A 24,679-nucleotide genomic window follows, 5' to 3' on the forward strand; every position below is an offset into this window, starting at 1 on the left:
AAATTTTAAAAGATAAATATCTTTCTACGTCCGACGAAAATTTTTTCTGGTATGGTAAACTGCTCTTTCTGATCTGAAGTTGTTCCAATAAACCTCCTCCTGCTTCTACAAAACGCGACTTCTTTGCGTGAACATTAACGTTGGTTTACATTTCGAAAATAGTTTCCTAAAGCTTTTGCTGAATTGTTTGGATTAGGGTAAGGCTTGCATGATGGAAATTTGCAAAGTTGATTCAAATATCTGCGGTAATCAGCTTTTTTCATTGGATTGATAATGATCGTACAATGCAATAACCTTAAAAGAAAGTCCATTCGCCCTGCTATTCATTCTGGTTATTTGTCTCTTATATTGTTACCCGTGTTTTGTCTTTGCGCAATTTATAGCCGTGCTACGGACACACGAAATAGAATATGTAAAAGGATGGGTGAACCCGTGGCATTTTTAGAGATGAGAATAAAACGCGTATCATTCTAATATCAAAAAACGCTACAGGCCCTCGGATCGGGGTTGCACCCGTAGACCTATCCTAGTGCTCCCGACTAGGCAGATTTCTAAATGTCAGCTGTTACAACAGGGTCTTTAAATACGCAGCATGCCAACAAAGTGATCACGCCTTTTGTAAAATCCCTATCATCTTCTAAGAAGTTAACAATATTACCAAATTTCCTCCTTCAACTCTTCCATTTTTCTTAGGTGCACTGATAACAAATTGATAATTTTACTTACTATCCCGCTTGACAGATAGTTTATACTGTATGAAGAAATATTGATATTAAACGTAATATTCTTGACCTCAAAAATTGAATAGGTGTTTAAAGCCTAAGAAATGTACATGTATGCATAGTCATAAGAAAGATGTATGCAAAAAAACTTTTCTACACTCAAAATCCTCTAATATTTTTTAACGGTGTTACGGGAAATAATTCTACGACAACGATATATTAACGACTTGTTCATCCACGTAGCTACAACTTGAAGATATAATTAAGCTATTCAATCATAATTTTTTCCAATTATAAAATATTTATCAAACGATAGAGATTTTTTAAAATATGTACAAAACTTTTCTCTTGTGAATAAATGATAAGAGACATAGATAGTTTATAAACATAAAAATGATACTCTGTGTTTTTACAACTGGAAGACTTGCCTGGATATATTGTGAAAAAGTTATGTTTTTAAGAAAATAGAGAAAGTTTAACTGATTGGGATGTGGAAAAGTGATATTTTTATGAGTGTATAGCGAAGTTTACCACTATGGCCATGTTTGTTGGCGATTTGACAAATCTGCCGGAAGAAGATTCCAATGTTGTCAGGATATTCACCAGTTCTACTTTCACAGGTATATGTAAACTTTCAACTCCTTTTAAAGATTTTTGTGTTTGTGACAAAGCTTCCAAACATTTTGACGTTGCTATGTCATAAAAAGACAGTTTTGATAGGATTTTGTTAAAATTTGTACGTTTGTGCAACCTCGTGTCTAGGACTCTTTAGGTTTTTATATCGGCTCCATTGAGTCAGAAGGAATTGAGTTCAAGAACAGAGACCTCTTCCACAGCAGATATTAAGATGGCGATAAAGTTTTGTTTATTTTTATAATTATTCTACAATCACAACTTGCAAATCGTCAAATATGAAACAACTTTTTTAAATTCAAGGCTAAACTTTACCATTTGGGAAGCCTTAATTAATGTCAAGTTTAACTCCATCTCCATTCGTCATGGCGGCGGTGGTTCGGCGTTTAAGCTATGAGAAAGTGCAGCTCCGTAGAAGAGAAAATTGGCCTAAGGTCGAGATCTCGTTTCCAAAGCTTCTTTTCGCTTTCTGAATATGCATGCTGGCGCGAAAGAAGCGAAAAAGAAGCCCTGGGGATAAGATTGCGGGTGGCCTTTATCAAGAACTTTTTAAGAAGTTTATGCAGGTGAAAGCTTTAAAATTTTAGTTCAATCCGACTAAAAATTGTTGTAATTATTGTTTAGATATGTCTGTTGAGCGCAACTATCTGATGAAAAACATCTATCCACAGATACGAGACACGTGTACAAAACTTGGTCTGGAGTTTGAAGTGGTGGACATGAGATGGGGTGTAAGCGACAAAGTTAGTGCCGATCACAAAACCACTGAACTTTGTTTGCGAGAAATATCAAATTGTCAGAGAGTATCACGAGGCCCCAATTTTATTGTGAGTAAATCTTTTTTGCTTATCATATTATAAGAAAAACTAGAAATTGGGATTATTGCCTAAATGGTTTGCACGTTTTATGTTCGTGTTATTTTAACTAAAATACTCCAACCTGTTCCCCAGGGCTTCTTAGGTTTTTTTATATTACGGTTTTGTCTAAATATAAAAGCCTAACAGGCCCAGAAGTTTTTTGCTCAAATAAACGCTTGCCACATTAGTCCTGTTTTATCTATTGTTGAATAGTAGCTAAACCTAGGGAGATAATTGAAGATAAAGTTAAGGATAAAGTTGAGGATAGGTTTAGGGATAAAGTTGGGGACAAAGTTGGGAACAAAGTTTGGGATAAAGTTGTGGAAAAGGTCGGGGATAAAGTTGGGAACAACTTGCAGGATAAAGTGTGGGGTAAAGTTGGAGATAAACTTGGTTTTTTCAGAAATATAACATTTAAAAAAAATGTATAGTGAAGATATTTTTTTAAAAAAAGCAAGGAGAGACTATTAAAGTATAAGTTACCATATCTATTGTTAAGCGAAAAAAAACACTCTTATGGGTTGTTGTACAAAAGCTTCAGAGTTGCGATAACTCACAAATCAAAATGTGTACGTTAATCCGACGTTTAGATTCCACTCCTTGCAGTAATCTCCAAATTCAAAGAATGAAGCTAGTATTTGAGAATTATCAATTCTTGAGATCGCAAGCACTTGAACATATGTCCCAGGAAAGCCTCAAAACAGCAGTTCACGCTTTTTTCTATTCTCCAAAATAAATAAACGAACGAACAAAACTGCAACGTACTTGCGTAACCATGTTCTGCAAAATATACAGCTATTACCAACGGTTAGAATTTCCTACGAACGTACGTGTACATCGTACATGTATATTCATTTATTCTCATTTAGGTATTCTTAGGCGACAAATATGGTTACCGCCCATTCCCATCCGCCATTTCTGAAGAAGAGTATGACATCCTTTTAAAAGTGTTATCAGAGGAAGTAAGAGACGTGCAACTTCTTCGTCGATGGTATAAAAAGGTAAATAAAGAAATGTTAAAGCTTGTTTACATTACAAAATTGTTTAGCATTCATTTGGTCCATTTTTGATTTTAAACCAGTTATAATCAAATGAATCTAGGAATTTGAGTTTTTTCTGTAAAAAACTTTTGTCTAAGTAATGGTTATTATTTGCTGTTCAAGTTTATAAGCTTTCCTTTTTTATTTTAGGACGAGAACAGCATACCGCCGATGTATATTTTACAGCCTATTCATTCAATCCTTGTGAATTATAACAATTCTGCCAATTCGACTAAACGCGAAGAAGACAGAAAGAAGTGGTGGAATATATTCCGTGAAATTCAAGAGCTTTTAGGCTTCGCAGCGACGCAAGCTCTTTCCATGAAATATTTGCCGCCCCATGTTTGCGAAAAGTATCTTATCTCAGGTATGCTCTATCAATCTTGTTTCCAGAGCTCTTTCACGACTCTAACGACAGAACTCCTGTAACGATACTATAGACGTCCATCCCTAGGAACTAGTTTGCAGCAACAGATTTACGATAGATAACTACAGATTTTTTGCATTGCATATTGTTGTTATAAAAGAATATACGAAACAATATCTTCTGTTTTGCTGACGTACACGAAAAATAAGTTTTCTGGTTTTAATAAAGCTTACAAATATCCCTGTTTTTTTATTTGATATAATTTGACTAAATTATGCAAAGCATTAGTTGAGTGTGAACATGCAACGATATACCGTGGTGGAGGGAAGACCAGTCATGTATTTCTTTATTTACTTTTAGTGACGGAGAGCGAGCTGAACAAAGGTTTATTCTCTTCACAAAACCCCAGGAAACAATGTGCATGTTTCGTTCGAATCTTGCAAGATGTGAATCATTTTGTGGACGATGAAAGTTTAAAACTCTATTTCGATGAATCGAATTCAAGTATCGATTCTTACGCGAAACAACGATTAGATTCGTTAAAATTCGATAAAGTGCAAAAGGCTTTGAGCAAGTTAAATTTCAAATCTTTTAATGTGAAATGGAAGAAGGGGGGTATAAGCTTGAAAAATAACGAACATAAGAAATACCTGCAAAAGTTTGGGGAAAGTGTCAAATCAGTTTTGTTGAATTTGATACACGAATTTTCGAATGAGCGAGCTAAAACACAAAGGAACAATGTAAACAAACTTTTCAAAGATGTTTTACACCACAGTTTGTTTTGCGTGAGAAAATGTGAATCTTTTCATGGGCGTGGTAACCTTATAAATGCATTAAAGGCGAAGCTGAACAACAACAACAACAACAACAACAACAACAACAACAACATCTTTATTATTCATGGTACATCTGGATCTGGAAAGACATCGATAATGGCAATGTTAGCCATGCACGCTAAATCATGGTTTAACTCACCCAATCTGGTCGTTATAACGCGTTTTCTTGGCACATCACCTGCAAGTAGCAATATAAGTGAAGTGTTATCTAGTTTGTGTGACCATGTATGTGAGGTGTACAATTTTGAGAAACCAGAAGAACGCGAAGATTTGAATGTGATGATCAAACATTTTCACAAGCTGTTGCACAAGATTCAAACACCGGAGCTGCTTATTTTACTTGACTCAATCGACCAGTTGTCTTCAGAGGATAACGCTTATTCTTTAAACTGGTTACCAGAGGAAATCAACAAAAACGTTACTATTGTAATATCGACGTTACCTTACCATGGTAACATACTCGGGATGCTTCAGAAACGTTATACAGGCAAAGATCGATACTTAGAAATAGGATCATTGGAAAGTGAAAACAGTTCAATCATCCTTCAAAACTGGTTTAATAAAGCGAATCGAAGATTGACTACGAATCAAGAAAAATTTTTATCTTCATGTTGCGATGGTTCTCCTCAACCAATTTACCTAAAACTAGCGTTTGATCAGGCCGTAGAATGGAAATCATATGATAACGAAAAAGTGACAAAACTACCCACTACAACAACTACCATTATTGCTTCTTTATTTCAACGTTTAGAAGTGGAGTTTGGTGAAAGGTTGGTAGCAAATGCGCTAGGTTATATCACGGCGTCTAAAAACGGCTTATCTGAGGCAGAGCTGGAAGATATCCTTTCATTGGATGATATCGTCTTGAATGACGTGTATGAATTTTGGGATCCACCAGTGGAGGATCATATCCGTTTACCTCCGTTGCTATGGAAACGCATACGTTATAAGCTAAGCACATACCTTACAGAAAGAAACGCAGACGGTGCAGTGGTGATAAATTGGTACCACAGACAGTTTTGGGAGGCGGCAGCTAATAAATTTCTAAAAGATATCGACCAGAAAGTAAAACTTTATGAGAATATCTCAGATTATTTTATGGGTATTTATGCGCATGGAAATGGCAAGAGTGTTACTCTTCATAAACGCAACAAAATCTGTAAAAACGCCGACCGTCTGGTACATCCACAGCCACTTGTATTTCAAAATGGCGCATACAACTTACGCAAATTTAGCGAACTTCCACAAGCTCTTATTAATTCAGACAAACAAGATGAGTTATTTGATGTTGTTTTCTTTAACTTCGAGTGGTTATACTACAAAATTAAAGCAACTTCTGTGAACGAAGTTTTGAAAGATATGCAGATGTTTTTAGAGAAGCGCGATAACCAGGAAGTACGAACAGTCCACGACGCTCTTGCCTTATCTTCAACTCATATAGAATCGGAGAAAGAAAGTCTCGCAAATCAGTTACTGGGTACTCTCTTAGGTTTTGAGAACCTTGGTATGAAAGAAGTGAAGAAACTGTTAACCGGTTGCCGAAAATACATAGAAAACGCAAGTAAGCCAGCATTATTGGTTCGATCTCCTTGTATGATACCACCAGGGGGACCACTTCAAAGTACGCTTCAGGGACATGTGACAAGGATTGACAATGTGCTATTTTTGGACGATGACACATTAGCTTGTATGTGTGAAGATAGCGGTAAAGACTTTTATGTATACTTTTGGTGCGTTAAAACGAATACAAACAAAAAAATACACACATTTCCTTTTGATGGTTTTGTGACAGCGATATTGCGGACTGGCTGGAAACACTTAATAATCGTGGCTAGAAAGTTCTATTACGTCAATGTATATACTCTAGCAGTAGAACACGTCGTCGAAAATCTATATGATCCGATAACGTATGTCAAGGATGATGACGCCGATCTTGCTGTCATGCACCAGAGCGGCTTGTTGTGTATATTTGACATAGAGCAGCGAAAGGTGAAGGTCAGATATGAAGGTCTGAAGAACATATCAAGCGCAGAATTTCTAACATCTTCAACAGAAATTATCATCGGATCACATATCCAATCGACTCTAGATTTGATCAACTACAACAGTGATAAAGTTCGCCATTTTCAAACCAAAGACGTGATTAAAAAAATATCCACTATGCTGGTTGTCATGGCAAACGACTGTATGTTAGTTTCCGTGTATGACGCGTCGATAAAAGTATGGGATATCACTAAATTAAGTTTAATTCACGAGTTTAATGCTCACACCGATCAAATACTTTGTGTTGAAAAGATGACAACAGATCTATTTGCATCCGGCTCAAAAGATTGGACTACAAAAATATGGTCCGTGTCTAAAGGGACTTTATTATACGATTTGGTTGGTCATGAAAATTCCGTTTGGTGTCTCAAATATTGTCCAGAAATAAAAAGATTGGTCAGCGGTTCTAAAGACGATTATCTGAAAGTATGGAATCTTGAAACGTCGCAGTGTGACCAGACGTTGATTGGACATAGCTCTTGGATATCCGCAGTTGATGTTTCAAAAAATGGCGTTACAATTGTATCTGCGTCTAATGATCGTAAACTAAAAATATGGAAGGTTGATGACTGTAACGATGAAAAACAAAATACAGAAGAAAAAAAACAACCCGTGTTCATAAATCACGAAAAAACGTGTACTGGTGTAGCAATGTCACCAAATACCAACATTTGCGGTACTATAAGTAGAAGTGAGAAGCTGATTTTATGGGACGAAGCAAAAACTTCGGTTATGGACGAAATAGATTGTAATCCTACTTGCGTGGCTTTCAATACGAATAACATGGTCATAGTTGGAACTAACTCTGGTGATGTTATGGTGTATGACATATTAAACAACAAACTTGAGCTAAGCACCACCTACAAAGCTCATACAAAAAATGTGATGGACGTGTTGATGTTTGAGGATAAAATCATCTCAGCAGGAGAAGACGGTGCAGTTTCTGTACGCAAGCTTGGGCTTAAAACTGAGTTAGTAAAATTAGAGCATCACGAGAAAGCGATCTCTTCTGTTCACATATCTATAAATGGTGCGAAAGTTATCACAGGTGGCAAAGATACCAAAGTAAATGTTTTTAGTCTAACTCCAATTGTCTCACATGATAAAACTTTGTTTGGGCACGAATATGCCATTAGTAGCTTAACAAGTTCTTTTGAGCAAGTCATTTCTGGGGACATGAAAGGATTTGTTAAAGTATGGAACCTAGGAAATGGTGTTCTAGTAACTAAGGTGCAGTTATCACGTGACACAATTACATGTCTTGTGTCTCTGCCAACCAATCAGATTATTGTTGGCTGTCACACGTTTACTGATCAATTGAAATGCTGGGATATAAAGACAAAAACCACAGCGGTGGAGTACATTGGGCATCTTCATGCTGTCATGCGTATACGATGGAGTGCAGATTATAGATTTTTGTTCTCCAGTTCTAGAGATGGAACCATCAAGCTTTGGGATATGACTAGTGGAGAATTGTTAGACTCAATTAACTTTAATTCACAAATTAAATTCTTTGAAGTTTCGGAGTTATGCGATGGATATTTCTTCAAAATGGTGGTTGCAACAAAAATTGGCAGCATTGCTTTTGTTCGAATGTTACTCCCACAGTACAAGTCTTGCTTGTCCGCAAAAAAATCACTTCCGTCGGAAGAACATGGTAGCTCAAATGACGAGTCAGCCATTATTGAATCAAAATCTTGTGAAATTTTATAAAACACTAAATTACTTTTGGTTAAATTGTTTATGAAAATAAAGATGATTTTTTGCTCTCTTTGAATTTGGGAGGATTGACTTTAAATCTATAATGTTATGTAATGTAGATAAATGCGAATTTTTGAAATAATAATAGTGTATATATAAATACACCCCCTTCCCCCTTTTCAGGATAACAGCTGGTTTTTTATACCTATTATTGTACGTAAACGAATAAGGTAAATTTGACCACGCACGACAAATATTTTAGAAAGCGTGGGTCCATATTATCAGTTTTACTCAACCATTTACAAATCAAAAGTCTTTTCAAAAACATTCGAACGGAGCATTTTTTCTACAATTTTTCACAACATTTTTCTGCTTCTATCAGCGAAACTGTACTTCATCTCTTGCATACCTATAAGAAGCCTTATGGGTGAGTAGCAATGCTATAGTGTCTTCTCGAAGGGTAGAATTGTCTGAAAATAGGATGTTTAGATGACGTAATTACGCTGCAATTTATGTAACACAAAAACCCATTGCTTTTGGCAATCGAAGAAAAGGATAAATGTTTGTTTTCCCATTTTTTAAAAAGTGATGGCAATAACCCACTTTGCTGAGGTCTGGTATTTCATCTTCCACAATAACCGAGCGATATAAAATAAATCTAAAGAAGCACATGTGGAATCTTTTTTCTTAATCGTGTATTAAATGGTCTGATGTCGATGACGTATGTAAACAACCTCGTCCCCAGCGCTCTTTTTCACTTTTTGATAATTCAATTGATGACGACTTTTGACGCCAACTGTCACACGGTGTTAAGTTGACTTAATGTTAATAGCTACATGACGTTTTTTTATAAGCATTTCGTAGCGACACGAGACACAACCGGCCTCCTCCCTCGTCCCATGCTTTTTTTTTCTTTTTTCTCATATCTCTCATATTAAGAAGAAAAGAGAAAAAGATTGCATATTTTACATGGCTAACCTCACAAATATCGAGGAACATACCCTGTCTATTATTTCCAGGATGGGCCATTGCTTTGATGGGGAGTCCTGGAGTACTTAATGCTTTCTTTGAGCTACGCAAACTCAATTAGGATCAGCGCTCTGACAGACAACTCTTTGGAACATCAAACGGCCTACACATTCGCCATCTCCCCAATTTTCCTCACATGTCTTGAGTTACCTCAGGGCTATGGTAATATTCAATTGCGTATATTGAATCGCTGTCAAAGGTAATCGAACCCCAGTCTCCCGCACAAATTATGAGAGTGGTAACCACTAAAGTACGGTAAAAAACCCTGAGGACGAGGGTTAGCCAGCTTTGACTGACTAAAGAAATCAAACAACAAAAACATCCAAAGACTTTCCTTGTTTTAAAAGTCAGTAACATTTATACGAGAACAAACCTAATTTAAGGGAAAGGTTAATTTTGATTGGCGCACTAGCTTTACACTACGCAAGCAACCACGTGAATTTGATCTTCCCAAACAAGCAACAAGTAAGCAACACTTGAAACTGGAAACAGAATTTTTCACATTTTGTGTTTATTATAAAAAAGTGTGAAATGTGTTAGATGTGCTAAGCTTCGAAGCTTTCTTATTTATTAATAACATATTTTTAGCACCGCCCTCCAATTAGTGCCTTCTGTAGTAAACACCCAGCTTCAAAGCTAGAAAATGTTACGAACGTTGGAGGTGTTAATTAGAGGATGTACGGTAGCATGTTGTGGGATTTCAATGAGAAACAGTGTACACTTGTTTAGATCATGTTTTTCGACCTAACGAAGGTTTGAAATAAGCGGCAGAAAACATGTGTAAGGTAGGGATGTATCAATACTTACCCCTATTTTCTTACAGCCATTCCTTTCTTATGCTTTTATTCATTTGCATGCGAAAAATCCCATTAAGTCTAAATTGTAGATTTCGTATCATTAAACGAGAACTTTGTTTTCAGGCCACTTTCTATGCCTACGATATGGCTGTTCTGTAATGCAGATACACTAAAGTTTATCAACCTCGGCCCAAAGGTATCACTTATAGGCGTTATCATAGAGCGGCCGTCATTAGAGAGCTGTCTTGTCTTAACTTTTCTGACGATCAAGAAGACACCGTGGTATTGGTACATTTTTATATACTTGAGTAATCTTAGCAAAAATGGCGGCTTTAATATTCCAGAATTCAACTTAGTAGCACAGTTCTCTTGGAACAATTTCGCAGGAACCTAACAACGGAAGGTCAATGTATTTTTTAGAAAAATGATTTTGCAGAAAAAGGGATAATGTCCTAAACGGCGTGTCATGCGTCTGATCAGTTTTAAACAAATCTTTTTGTTAGTACGGCCCCAGGCGACTGATATATCTGTCCGCCAGTTTTTAACATTACTCTTGATGATTTTGTTTTAAGATTATTAAATGAATGAAATTTGTTATCTGATGCGACAAATGCCTTATTAATGAAATAACGAGTTATTAATTAATTAACTATTTCGTGGTTCGTTACCATAAAAAGCATGCTTCTGAAAACTCTCCGTGTGTTTTTTGGTCTTTCATACATCGAATACACATTCTCAAGCACAAGTTCAGTTTTCTTTATATAATCAACCACAGGATTAGACCTTAGCCTTTTTTAGCACTCAAGTTGTTTAGCATTTATTTATTTTTTTATTAATTTGAACCCAATCCTGACTGAAAGTTCTTAAAAAATAGATTATCCCAAACACCACACATAATGTCTAAACACTGGAGAGATTTCTTGTTACAGTCTAAAAATGGTTGCTAAAGAGACGACATACAACTGAAAGGGTGCTGGATAAAATTTAATCCAATGTTTGGGAACCTCCTTTTCCCCTGTCCTAAATATCCTTTCTCGCGCCCAGAGCTCGTTGAGATAAAAACTCGAAGTTTATATTAAGAGCTTTGGGGTTCGAGAATGCTAAACACTTATTGATTTGTGAATCAACCTTAAGCGAGTGAGCCCGGGTCGAGATTTCGCTTAGCTTAGCACAAGCAGGATCACGCTTAGCCGGGACGGGATGAAATTGTCCTGGGCCAATTTTTTTTACATAAACACAAGGTGATTTTTAGCACAGTAATTGCTGAGTGCGGGGCAATCGCCCTGCTTCTCCCCTCATATAAGCAGCCCCTAATTTTAACAGCGTATGTAATTTTTCTCCTCCTTCTTAGTTATTTTTTTAAAAGTCAACTGTTACACTCCTTCGTAGTTATCAAAATAACAATCACATTATTATACACAAAACAAAAAAATAATCATATAATTTTAACTTACTAATATTTATTATTGTTTTTCATGTTAAGTGCATAGTGGCACTTTCCCATTACTAATTGCTAATTTTAAAGAATTACGTCATCGATGACTATTCATAAAACCTATTAAGAAAACACCACGCAATTTTGGTCGACTCTAATTTCCCTCATTAATTGCCACAAAAAACATTTCATAATTGATCTTGTCCCAAAAACCAGGGGTAAGAAAGTGCTATAGACATTCATCACTACCAACCTCGTTTTCAACGCTTTTTCCGCTACACTGATACACGATGTCCTCTTTGTGACAACCTTAATAAAAGTAAGCTGGTGACAAGGTTATCACGCAGAACATGCACAGGGTAGAAATTTGTATTAATTAAGCTTTTGCCAAGAATATTAAAGACCTGAGTTTAATTAATTGACTGATAGAAGAAGAAAAAAGACATTACGACTTATCATTCACAGGGAAAATTCAGATGTTTCTCAAGGTTTCACAATAACTCAGTAATTTCTTGAAACAGGATCAAACTAGAAGAATTGAAGAAGCAGTAAAAAAAGTATAGGAGGTACTGACTGTCATGCAGAAAATGATAAAGATGCTTTGCAAAACCAGCAGCTGGAATGCTACTTTTTATAAAAGTGCGATGGTGAGAAATATAATCAGCGTTGATTTAAGCGTAGAGTTTAATGAGCGGATCGAAGAAAATAAAAGACATGGTATAGCATATTAGATTGGTTCCTTTTATTGTACTAGAGCGGCGCCAAACGCTGGATAGGATTTATTCCAATCCAAGTAATGTTTTTCTAGGAGACTACGAGTTAGTTCAAGTTACTTATTTTAATATCTTGGTGCCCCTAATATGCAAAATTTGATATGCAATCAGACTGTGTTGGTAAATTTCCCAACGTTGTGTAATATGGGAGAGGGGGATTGGTGTTATTACATTAGGTGGTAAAATATCCAGAACTTTGATGTGCGTCCCCCGCCCCCGCAACTTACAATTAGGTTACCAAGCGTAAGGGAAATCACATGAAGTTCTGTTATTTTTTTAGGTCGATTTAAAAATAAGTGAAAAATATTGTCATTGTTGGAAATTTATTGCGAATGATACAATATGCTTTCTGTGATTCAAATTTCATGTCTAGTGATTGTCATTGTAACGATATTAGTAGTGGCTATCTTGGAATATTTCAAAAGATGTCATTGCACAGTGAAACCAAGAAACCCGGGAAGCGAAAACGAGGTCTGCAACAGATGGCGGCCCAATACAGTAAATGTTAGCTCAGGAGTAGGGTGGACATGTGGAAGTTATATTTGCTATTGCTGTTGGCATGGAAACGAAAAAGAGTTATTTAGCATAACAAAAAAACGACTTCATAAGTTTACGAAAGAATGCAAAGCTATTGATGAAGAGAAATGCATGATATGTTTAGACGATATTGCAGATTCAAGTAAAAGGCTTATTCTTTCATGCGATCACGTGTTTCACAACACTTGCATTGTCACGTGGTTTAAGCAAACACAAAAATGTCCACTTTGTTGGCAGGAAGTCAAAGTAGACACTATATTCCAAAACAAGAAGACAGAGGTGGATTGTTCTGTGGTGTTTTTAGATGATTGACCAGTAGTAAATTTACTTATAAAACCACAAACATAAAGAGAGAGAGAAAGTGAGAATTCAACCTCGTCTCCTCGAGGGCGTATTAACTTTTTTTAAAGTTGCCTGTTATATCTCAAATTAATTTATTTCGTATACACGTGGATGTGCACTTATATACTCACAGACAATCAATATATCTGAAACGAATAGTGTTTTCGTAACATAAACAATGACGTCACAACTTCTTGAAGTTGCGAAATCGGAAATCATTTTTGGTAAGATTCTAATGAAACTATGGTTGTAAAATATGTTTATACAATATTCATTTTCACCATCAAGTTAGTCAAATCAAAAGTGTTTTTAACTTATTTGAAAGTTTTTTTTCCTTTCCTATCATCCTACATTTGTTTTTATAGCAACATACACCCTTCGCGCAAATCAGAAGCGTGGAGCAAGATTTAATTAGGGACTTAACCCTATTTGGTCCGGGGGGGGGGGGGGGGGGGGGTAGGGGGTTCCTTAGAACTTGAAACTTATAACACGACTTTTTTTCATCAAGAAGAATAATTTTCCATGCTTTGGACATGTGATTAATCCGATTTCCCGATTTTTTCGTATTTTAACCGAAAATCGGGAAAAAACGGATTTTCGGACAATTTTTGGCAACTTTTCATGCGATCTATGTAAAAACTGGAAAATATGTTAAATAAATTTTATGTAGCTTTCAGAACTTCAAACAGATTATAAAAATTCGCTCTAGAACTAAAGCTATTGAATTTTAGGCAGATGGTGGCATTTTGAACAAATTTTAAGCTTTTGATGACGTCACAGAAAATGTGCTGACGCAAGCAAAAATTTATTGCCGTCATTTTGTTCCTTTTGTGACGTACTATAAGTGTGCCAAGTTTGATTCATTTTGAACAATCCTATGAAAAGTTATTGAGGGAGGAGGGGGAGGGGGTCATAGTATGTTGGAAAAACCCCGGACTGAGTAGGGTTAAGATGAATTACGCACGTTCATTCAGAATGTGAAATTCAGAATGCGCGTGCGCAAAATTCGCGAAATATTTTGTAATTTTTTCAAGATGGTAGACATCGTCGCATGCCTGATAAACACTGTTTTACAAATTGGATGCTCTACTGATTTTGAACAAAGGCTGACTTTCATGACTACAAAGCGTTTGTTTTAATTTTATAATGTTTGATAACATGTTGGCGAAGACAAAAAAATTGTTGGTGGCTATGGCGAAAAGCAAGAAAACGAAAGAAGAACATTTCATTGTCCAGAACGTATTTTTTTCCGACAGGGGCAAAAGGAGCATATAAAAATGCCTAAAACTAACATTATAAAGTTTTCCAAGCCTATTCATAGTTATTTTTATTAATTTCAAACATTGTATTACCAGAAGAAATCAACGTCCTGGTGCTTACATTTTTTTGCTCTGAAAAATTTGCCTTCAAAGTCAAGATATTTTGGTGGCCTGTAGCTAGCTATAAATGGCACTTGAATGATGATGTTATGAGAGTATAATGAATTGTAAGTAGAATTTTGTTATCACTGACTAACAAAGGTTACTGATATGAATGTTTTTTTTTAGTAAACTATATATTTTTTTTATCTTTCCAATGCTGGGCCTCTGCTCTTCTAGCAACACATTGTTATTATGACTAAAGTACTGTGTATAGCTTTACAACTTTGTGCATAAACATGGTAGCCTTAAAGTAAAATACCTAAGGGTAGTCAATAGGGAGTGCAGTACACTGTGTTGTTTAAAAAATATAGTGTGAATAGAACTATTTTATTGCATTTACAATTGTTTATCACCAATTATGACATGTTATTCCATTTCTTACCTAAATTTCGGATTTACGATTCCTAGTGTCGAAAAGATGCTAATAATAAACGAGTTCACAGTTTCACAGTCTTTCTTTTGTTACCACGTCTTATTGAGAATTAAAAAGAAAAGAATTAACTGTAATGAATTAAGAAGGCTTTAGAAAATGAGAAATATTCCTAATGCATATGGTCAAAGCCTTATTCGTGGTGGTTATCCCTCCATTAATTGATTTTATGAGTTTGCATGAATAATTTTTATTATTATTATCATACTATCTGATGGAAAATAAATAAATAAATAAATAACTATTAAATTCACTCTGTTTACTTCCTTTTTTTAATACAGAACATAAGTAAACGACTTAAACTGTGAAGAGGTGTATTGTGGAAAAAATGGTTTTGTGGAACCTCTTAACCCCTGTGGGCTTTTGTTGCAAAAAAGTATTGCATTTCATTAATAAGTATTATTATAATAAGTATATATAATAAGTATATTTTATATAAAAGCTAATGATTTTCACATAAAATATTCCTAAGAACTTTCAAAGTTTCACGGGGGAAAAGTTCCGCGAGGAAAAAAATAGCGAAATAATGAGGACTTACATTCGCGAATTAGTGATTAAAGCAACAAGCTTAACATTCCAGTCATTATGAAATGTCTATGAAATACATTAAAAGAAAATCCAAGGCAAAAAATTTATTTCAAAATTTATCCTGTTAAGGTAATGTAAATATTAAAAATCCACTGTCATATTTTTTTAGTATCCATGTGGCATCAACAACCTGTTAAAGTGTTGGTTTCAATTGTTTGGGATACTTTTTGTTGCAAACACAGCTACTATGCACATTATATGGTTCTTATTGGAAGACTTATTTAAAGAATTATGTTAATGTACAGTTTTTATTTTTATGTTTGCTAAATGAAATACACAAATTATATTGTAACTTAGATTATTTTATCTTTGTTTGAGACTTTTCCTCACGAGTCCTAAGGGGCATGTTCATAGGGGAAATATTTCCTCGGGAACCGGGTAAATGTTTCAGCATGATATGAAAACAAGATCTCGGGTTGTTAACAAACTCTTAACAAAATTTAGTTGCATACATATGAGAGAAAACATTTACCCGCCTACCAAGATCTCGGGTGCGCATGATCGAGATCTCGGTAAGCGGGTAATGCATTTTCCCAAAAAACAGAAGTTTCCTCAGCAGGTGAGATAAATTTATGTCGATTGGGCATAATTTTTAAAAATAAACAATAGATTCTTATCATAATAAACAATAGAAACTTATCACATGGTATTTTCTCACCCGAGGAAAAGTTTTCTCACCCATGCCATATGAACAGAAAGTAAAAATTATATTATGCTGAAATATTTCCCCGCTATCGGAGGAAATATTTGATATGAACAGCCCCTAAATATGACATTTTGCACTTAACAGCAAAAGCGTGGCAGTACATATTGTTCAAAGCATTCATGAGGCTTTATTTGATTTATTTTTTCACAGTTTAATTAACAGCCAGAGCTAGTTATATATAAAACCGAAACTGCCACTTAGGCTCTTGGAGTGCTCTTAAAACATGTTCTTATTTCATCCAAATTTAAGACTTGTATTCTTTGGCCAAAAATTAACCCATATGCTATTAAATTGAAGATAATGCAAATGTGTGGCCACCTATATCAATCTGCTATATCATAAGGTTTTGCTGTATTTTTTCCCTGTCCTAGCATTTATGGCTAGCTACCCCAATGGCCTGTTACACTGTATCTAGGTGGTCTTGATCTACCACACTTTCATACTTAGATTTTGCAAATCAGAGTGAAATCCATAGAACTGTAAAATGAGATTAATTTAACATTTTTTGATTATCTAAGACTCATAGAACTTTTTGCATGTCGAACTGTCGGCCATGTTTGTTGATATCCAAGGAGGCTAGCTGGCCAAACACCCTTACCGTGGAAAATGTTTAAAAACTTTTAGTAAAAAAATGTAAGCAAAATAAGGTTTTTTGCAGCGGAAAGACAAATCCCGTAGCTTTTCAAAATATATATACTTTACTGGGTAAAAAACTTTAGTTCTCTCTCAAATTTTGGTAGAATATAGGAATTCTGCAAATTTGTCGGATAAATAAATCCTTTCGTTTACGTTGCCACAACAAAAGCGAACCCGTCGATTTCCGTGTTTATACGGAGCCTTGGCCACACTTATTATAATAAAATACAAAGTAAACAATATTTTAGCACTATGCCTCGTAATTTAGCATGTTAAGTCAGGTATGTCGAGATTATGACGTCATCATTGCCACGGAATTTTTGCGTTTTGAGATTTCAAAAGTTAGCGCATGCGCAGACTGAATTTCCCGTGTACAGTCGGAACTGAATGACCGTGTACGAAAGCAAAAAAATTAAAAAAGTATCGGCCACTATGACTGGGCGACAAAGTAATTTTACCACACTAAAAACGCTTATAAAAAATCATTGTCAAGCAAACAACAGTCAGCGCAACTTTTAAAAATAGGGTATGGAATTCGCGTAAGTTTTTTCTCAAAAATTAACCTTCGCGAATGCAACCTCGTTCCTAGCGCCTGTTGTCTTTTTTTTAAATAAAAGGGTTTGTCGCTCTATCACATTTGCGTAGGAAACTGGAGGCTTAATAAGGATTAAGGTAGAAAAATTTCTGAATCAAAAAAATATCACCGGCAATACTATATAGAAAAAAATGGGCTAAAATTTTCACTTAAAGCTTGTTGTAAATGTTGTATAGACAGTGCTACTATCCAACTACTATCTCACAGCAATTACCGCGTGATAAAATTAAAAAAAAAACACAGAAAAGAAAAACAGTGGAGAATTACAGAGAAATGCTGAATAGAAAATACATACATTTCACAATATTTTTTTTATATTATATGTACTTCCAATTTTAATTCTCTCCAAATTCATTCATGCGCTAAATAAATATATACAGATTGAAAAAAAATAAAATAAAAATAGACAAAATACAACAAAAATCTTTTTTTAAAAAAGATAAAATTATGTATGCATTATAATATATACACTATTTCTGAAAGTAAAACAAGATATGAGACGCCTTATCAGCAGAAGATAAATCAGACGCTATAACATTTTTGTCTTAATGGCGCCTTATTACCATAATTCTTATCACTTTAGCGCCCAACAACAAAGAAGTTTACGAAAACGGAAAACAAGAAGCTCCTAAAAATTATACACAATTAAAATGAATCCATAACTAAAGAAATATAATGTTAAAACTTTGCTTTGATATAAAAACTAAATTTTAAATTTTAAAAGAAATTAAATTTGAAAATTCCAGTCAAACCTGCAAATATCGGACACCAGGAAGAACAAAGTAACCACAATGCATAGCTGTGAACTGAAAGAGTATGTCTACCAAGTATACGTTTGATTGCATCTATTTTAATTTAAAATATCTACTAAGAACTGCATAGATCTGATAATTTAAACTGCCAAACTAATGACGTCATCATATTATTTGCAACACCTGCTTCTTTTGTCATCATACGCTTCGTTAATCGCGACTCCTTTCGAAGACGTACTACCTAGAACTGTAAAATTATCACTGTAAAAATGATTCGCCTTCACCACGTGGAAACAACCGCTAATTCACCATTATGATTGGTTAAAAATTAATTTTGTTTGGCCATCAGAAAAACGATGTTCAGACTCGTTTTCGGCAGGCACATTACGGTACTGTTGTGCAACAAGTTTTACGTCAATGGAAACCAATTTTAAAGGTGCTACTTACAACAGGGCCAAAAAAAGGAAATGTATTGACTCCATGGTGTGATGAACCAGCTAATTTTAACAGTGATCACTGTGAGAGTTTTATCACTACAATGGAAACCAATTTTAAAGGTGCTACTTACAACAGGGCCAAAAAAAGGAAATGTATTGACTCCATGGTGTGATGAACCAGCTAATTTTAACAGTGATCACTGTGAGAGTTTTATCACTACAATGGTTAGCTTACCTATAGTTTGTGTAGGCTGATTAGTCGTTTTAATACTCCCACTACCCATCTGTATTTTACCAGATTTCTCATCACGCGTATCTATTTCTCTGAGAACGGCCTGATCAAAACACAAAGCTGTTACACGGGTGAAAAACTCTTGTACGTTTTTGCCTAAAGAGATGGACTACTAACAAAACGAAAAAAACACAGAACAAACAAGCAAGTAAAAATACGCAACCAAGAACGAAAACAAACAAACAAACAACTTACCATCTTAAAATAACTACTTCATTTAACTTTGACTCGATTACGTTAATTAACTTATCAACTTTAACCTTGTTTACCTGTTTTCGCGGAAACTTCCCAGTACTCAGCATTTAACTGATTCGCTATATCGATTGCTCTTTCTCTCATTGCTTCTAAATCATTCTTTTTCTAAAAAAAATCAACTTGAACATGGTAACGTCCTGCATTATGCAATCCCAAATAGGCGTATATTTTCATTTAAAGAGAAAAACAAAGTTGATGGTATCGCCAGAGCAACTTATCCTACACTCTACGCTTGCTCGAAGTTTGTTACAGCCGTACCGGACAGTCTAACATATTACCATACCGGATGGTTAAAGAACTATGTCTAAGATCTTACCATACCGGATAGTTAAAGTACTATGTCTAACATATTACCATACCGGATCTTACCATACCGGATGGTCTGGACAGTTAAGTCACTATGTCTAACATCTTATCATACCGGATGGTTAAAGAACTATATCTAACATATCATACCGAATGGTTGAAGGACCATGTCTAACATATTACCGTACCGGATGACTAAGGCACTATATCTAACATATTACCATACGGGATGGTTAAAGCACCTGTTTAACATATTATCGTACCGGACGGTTAAGACACATTTCTAACATAGTACCATGCCAGACGGTTAAGCACATGTGTTACATATCACGGTACCGGTATCCAAAATTTTATGTTCATTCTTACATAAGATGGTGATATTCTCCATACCGCATTTGTTTTTTTTTTAAAATAAAACAAGGATTCGAAATCTAGGCTGTTTTCTTTTCATTTTCCGCATGGTTGCAAGTTGATCTTTAAAAAACGTGCTTCTCTATGTTATCACACGTTACGTAACAAAAAAAGTTAAGTGAACGTTACTTCACTTGTAATAGAAATGTTTTCACGCCAAATGCTCAATATGATTAACTCCTAGGACAGAAACAAACGCGAAAAAAATCAACGAGAATTAACGCCAATAGAAATCAAGTTTTAGAGTTAATTAAGGTCAAAATGAACTTTTAAGGAGGATTTTAACTGTTTCTGAGGAGATTACAATATTCTCTCGCAAAGTGTTTAGGAATTTGATTTCACTCTAAAAATATGGAGATGGCAAGCTTTTGGCAAATTCAACCTTCGAGCAACATAAAATTTAAAATAATAACTTTTCAAAAATCGTTGAATAATATTTTAATTGGAGTCGAAATATATTACCAGTATTATTATATTACTATAAAAACATTTAAGGATATCTGTTCTATATAACGTTAGTTTTGGATGAGATTGCAGGAGTTTTGCGGTTGCTTTTTTAGAATGGAGGATAATGGAGGAGTCGTGGTAATCACAAGCAACGAGTTCTACTGTGATTGCACATCAACATCATATTTTGACACATAAAAACACCATAGTGTTTATGGACCATCATTCGGATGAAATGTTATCAACCTTATAATAGCTTAAATTTTACCAGTATTTCTACGAGAAGCAGAACTATAATCACTGACAAAATAAAGAACATACCATTAAGTCGAGCTTATTGCCAACTAAGAACACTTCTGGTACCGTGCTTTTCGTCTTCTCCAGAGCATCATCTAACCAAGTACTAAAAGTCATAATTCAATACAATTTTACGAAAATTTTTCAGACTAGGCTAGAAGTATTTCTTTCTAAAGCTTGTATTCGTCATTTGATAAAAGGTTTTAGTCATACCTAGCATTGGTGAGCGATATAGGGCTATTCAGGTCGAATACCACTGTAACAACTGAAAAAAAAACATAAATAAAAATTTCAGGGCATCCACTTAAAAGTCCACCTCGATTTTCCTAACATTTGCCTGATATTATTTAGATAAAATCCTGACTGACGGATTACTGACTGTTCAAGGAAAAAGAATATACATAAAGAAAAAAAAGAAACAAAGGATGAAACAAATACAAACTGAAAATAAAAACTGACATTAAAAAACACTATATGAAACTAAAAAGCATTATGCATTGTGGGGAATTAGTGGAAAATTTCTCCCCTTTTCCTTACATATTATAAAAAGACTAAATTTTCCTAAGAATTTCCTGACATTTTGCCAGTATTATCAAAATTCCTGACAAGTACAATGCACAATCTTTTAAATAGCAAATCAACATTGCAATACACCTATTTCCACCCGCTTACCTGCCCATCGTTGATTCAGGCACTTATTTAAGGGGGCACTTTTACCTAATTTTTTTGTTTTTTTAAGGGGCACTTTTTTAAAAATATGCCGCTGCAAAGACAAAAAAGAATTTTTCTTAAGACATTACTGATAAATCGATGCTAACATTTTTGGAAAAATAATTAAGTTTTATTTAAAGAAGATATAATTCAACATTTCGATATTTTTCATTTTTCAGGAGATAGGAGAATGAAATTTTTACCTACAATACAAGCCTGTATGACTTAGTAAATTTTTGCTACAAATAAGTGTTTCACTTTAGTTTGCATAAAAAGTTAGTAATGTAAAGTAAGTGATATTTTATTGTGTAATTTCAGCCTTTTCAGTAGACAAACGTCTACTGAAAAAAAATGTACAACATTCCATAGCTAGACCCTAGAGAGCTAAATTTTGTAATCGCATTTCAAAAGAAAATATTTATTTAATAAAAAAAGAAAAGAAAATTGCTACGTGCAAGCCATCACACAAGAAGATAAATCTTAAATTTAGAACCTAAACGTTTGTTCCACATACAATAGAATACAATCATTAGTTAGTTGGTGCGTATGAACAAAAATTAAACAAACAAACAAAAAAAGTACAGGACTTTCGTGATGAATGAAAGTTTCCTAATTCTTCAACCAGGGTGCTTAAAATGTATAGCCTGGAGCACCTCAGAATAGTTTTGACAACAGTCAATACAAAAAAAACAAAACAAAACTATCTCATGTGAGCTCAATGGTACGTAAGAAATTCAAATTGCATTACCATTGGCTCCCCTGTAATAAGCACCTGTAATAGATTTAAATCTTTCTTCTCCTGAAGTGTCCCACCTGTAACACAAAAAACAAAAACAAAATCAGAACATAAAGACAGCCAGAAATGCTACAACACAGAATAAAAAATAAAACCCACATACATTTGAAGGTGAAATTCTTGGCCTAATATTTGGTACTTTTTCACCTCATATTCGACACCAATCGTTGGTTTGTAATCTCTTTCAAAAAGATTACGACAATATCTATAAACAAAAGGTGGAAATATAACTAGAGAAAAATTAGACAGCCCAAACGACAAACACCTTAAAAATATTAAAATTTTTGTAAAAACAAATTCTGCAAATCAAAAAGTTTGATTTTGTAGGTATTGAATTTTATAATTAACAATTTGAGCAAATTCAATTTCTTTTTTATATATTTTCTTTAAAAGTACAAAAAATTTAGTCAACTTTGGTTACTGGTACTTAATTTTGCATATTAAAAATTGTTTTTTAAATTTTGTCTTTCAAAATTTGGTTTTACAAAATTTATACATTAAAGCTATAACAATAATAGCTTGGTAAGTTGACGACTGCAAATTCATCTCCACAAACCACAAACTATGCATGTGAGCATTTGAGGATAGCAGTTTAGGAATTACGTTACCTGTTAATTAAACTGGTCTTCCCGACAGACATGTCACCAATCACAATACTTTTTACAACTTTTAAACTAAAATCAAAGATGTAAGTTCCGTTTAATCAGTTGTAACAAAAAAAAACATGTAAGATAATCATCATCAATGCTAAAAACATTAATTCAAACGTAAGTACTTAATAGTAAGTAAGAATGTTTTATTTTATGGTTGTTTTGAAAACTTTAACAAATGTGGGAAACATCACGCATATCCTTTTATCAGCATTGTTTACAAAGTGCGATTTTGTTGTAAAGAGAAAAGGTTTGGAAGAAATAACACTGACAACCTAACTAACAAGAAAGAGTTACCTGACATTTGAAGCAGCCCCATTTTTACAAGCTTCCCGTGTTTTCACATGAAAATTAAATTGGCTTCTTCTTGGACAAGCATACTCAGTAAATGCCTAAATCAAAATAAACGTTTCAAAAGGTTCTGGCTGCAAAATTATATGGATATCTACATAACAAGCCACTTTTAACAGCAATTCTGAGTACAGCTAATCAGAATACAATATAATAGAATACAATCAGAATACAATATAATCTATATAATAATACGCCAGTTCCGTGTCTCTGTGACAGGCAAAGTGGATGTGTTCATTTTTACTTTGATCTTACCGAAATTTTCTATGAAGTAACCGAAAAATGCATGTCTAATATGTTAAATTTTCTGACGTTACGGCGCAACGTCAATAACACTACTTTAACGTCAATATCCTATATCAAATTAATGAAGCCGTTACAGTGCACTTAAAACTTTGAGGCCAAATGACTTGGAAACGAGGTGGTGACGTCAATGATTTTTCACCGCGTGGGTAACTAGGGACCACCTGGGACCAATTTGAGTAAGTTTCCCCAACCTGGGTCCTTGAATCCGTTTCGGAATGGACCAGTGACGTCATCACAAAACCTACAAACCCAAATATCTCTGCAACCGGTTGTCAAAAATACGCGATCCTATACATTTTCTTGATCAGCGTTTCAAGACCTATACAATGAAGGCAGCAGGTATACAAATTTCTAAAAAAAATTTTTGGGTGGTTTGTCTGGCCATTGCTGACGTCAGCAAAATGTTAAAACCCTTATATCTCATTAACCACTTATCAAAAAGACATGATCATATACATTTTCTTGGTCAGCGTTTAAACCTGTGCAGAGTACAGGCAACAAATAAACTAAATTTCGCCAAAAATTTTGGTAATAGCACTGCTGACGTCAGCAAAAAATCTAAAACAACCTATTTTTCCATTGTCCTTTTGCCTAAGTGGATTTTTCCGCGAGCCTTATCGACTAGTACAATATAATGCAAAAAAAAATCTGTATTCATTCATAGCCTAAAAACATTGTCCCGTGTCTCTGAAGCTTTAAAACTGCATTGCTTATAACGGCATAGCTAGAATCAAAAGTTACAAAAAGTTTCAAGTAGCTTTTTTCTTATCTTGGAAATATCCCACTTTATTTTGAAAACCTTTTATTTACTTGTTGTACCTTTTAGCCAGTTTATATTTTATTTAGGCTTGTGCATTTTCTATGAGAAAGACAGTCAACCTCCTTTCTGAAAATGAAAGATGGAAATAAAATGTGTATCATACCTGTGGAAATGTGTCAATTGTTCCATCCATACAATATAGTTGATTAATACAAATATTTTTTATTAGAGTTATATAAATTCTAAAAAAAAAACAACGAAAAAAACACATATTCAAGCAAGGATTAATACATGTTTTATAGCTTCCTAAAATTATTCCCAATACAACTAAACTACAAGAGGTAGGGAGTTCATATATTCCTGGGTTGTGCTGTTTATTATCTTTTGCTAAAATTTTATTAAAATGACATATAACCATGC

The 24,679-nt window shown here is 34.4% G+C and overlaps 2 protein-coding genes and 1 long non-coding RNA gene across 3 annotated transcripts; 2 read left to right on the forward strand and 1 right to left on the reverse strand.

Moving 5' to 3' along the window:
- Positions 1–636: 636 nt before the first annotated feature.
- On the forward strand, positions 637–8,275 carry LOC130624279 (NACHT domain- and WD repeat-containing protein 1-like). The gene is made up of 5 exons (XM_057439855.1): positions 637–1,342; positions 1,980–2,182; positions 3,082–3,213; positions 3,403–3,619; positions 3,980–8,275. Exons 1-5 carry the CDS (start codon positions 1,258–1,260, stop codon positions 8,209–8,211), a joined length of 4,869 nt encoding a protein of 1,622 aa, XP_057295838.1. The 5' UTR covers positions 637–1,257; the 3' UTR covers positions 8,212–8,275.
- A 5,318-nt stretch (positions 8,276–13,593) lies between these two features.
- On the forward strand, positions 13,594–15,843 carry LOC130624297 (uncharacterized). The gene is made up of 2 exons (XR_008981196.1): positions 13,594–14,598; positions 15,661–15,843. It is a non-coding gene; the product is annotated as an uncharacterized LOC130624297 (long non-coding RNA).
- A 1,467-nt stretch (positions 15,844–17,310) lies between these two features.
- Positions 17,311–24,501, reverse strand: LOC130624291 (ras-related protein Rab-36-like). Its single transcript, XM_057439869.1, has 10 exons — positions 24,423–24,501; positions 23,140–23,234; positions 22,801–22,866; positions 22,296–22,397; positions 22,145–22,209; positions 20,899–20,950; positions 20,710–20,791; positions 19,239–19,329; positions 18,913–19,065; positions 17,311–18,487 (listed from the first exon to the last, which is right to left on the reverse strand). Exons 1-10 carry the CDS (start codon positions 24,450–24,452, stop codon positions 18,411–18,413), a joined length of 813 nt encoding a protein of 270 aa, XP_057295852.1. The 5' UTR covers positions 24,453–24,501; the 3' UTR covers positions 17,311–18,410.
- Between the last annotated feature and the right edge of the window lie 178 nt (positions 24,502–24,679).

The sequence above is a fragment of the Hydractinia symbiolongicarpus genome, chromosome 13, assembly GCF_029227915.1.
Source record: "Hydractinia symbiolongicarpus strain clone_291-10 chromosome 13, HSymV2.1, whole genome shotgun sequence".
NCBI lineage: Eukaryota > Metazoa > Cnidaria > Hydrozoa > Anthoathecata > Hydractiniidae > Hydractinia > Hydractinia symbiolongicarpus.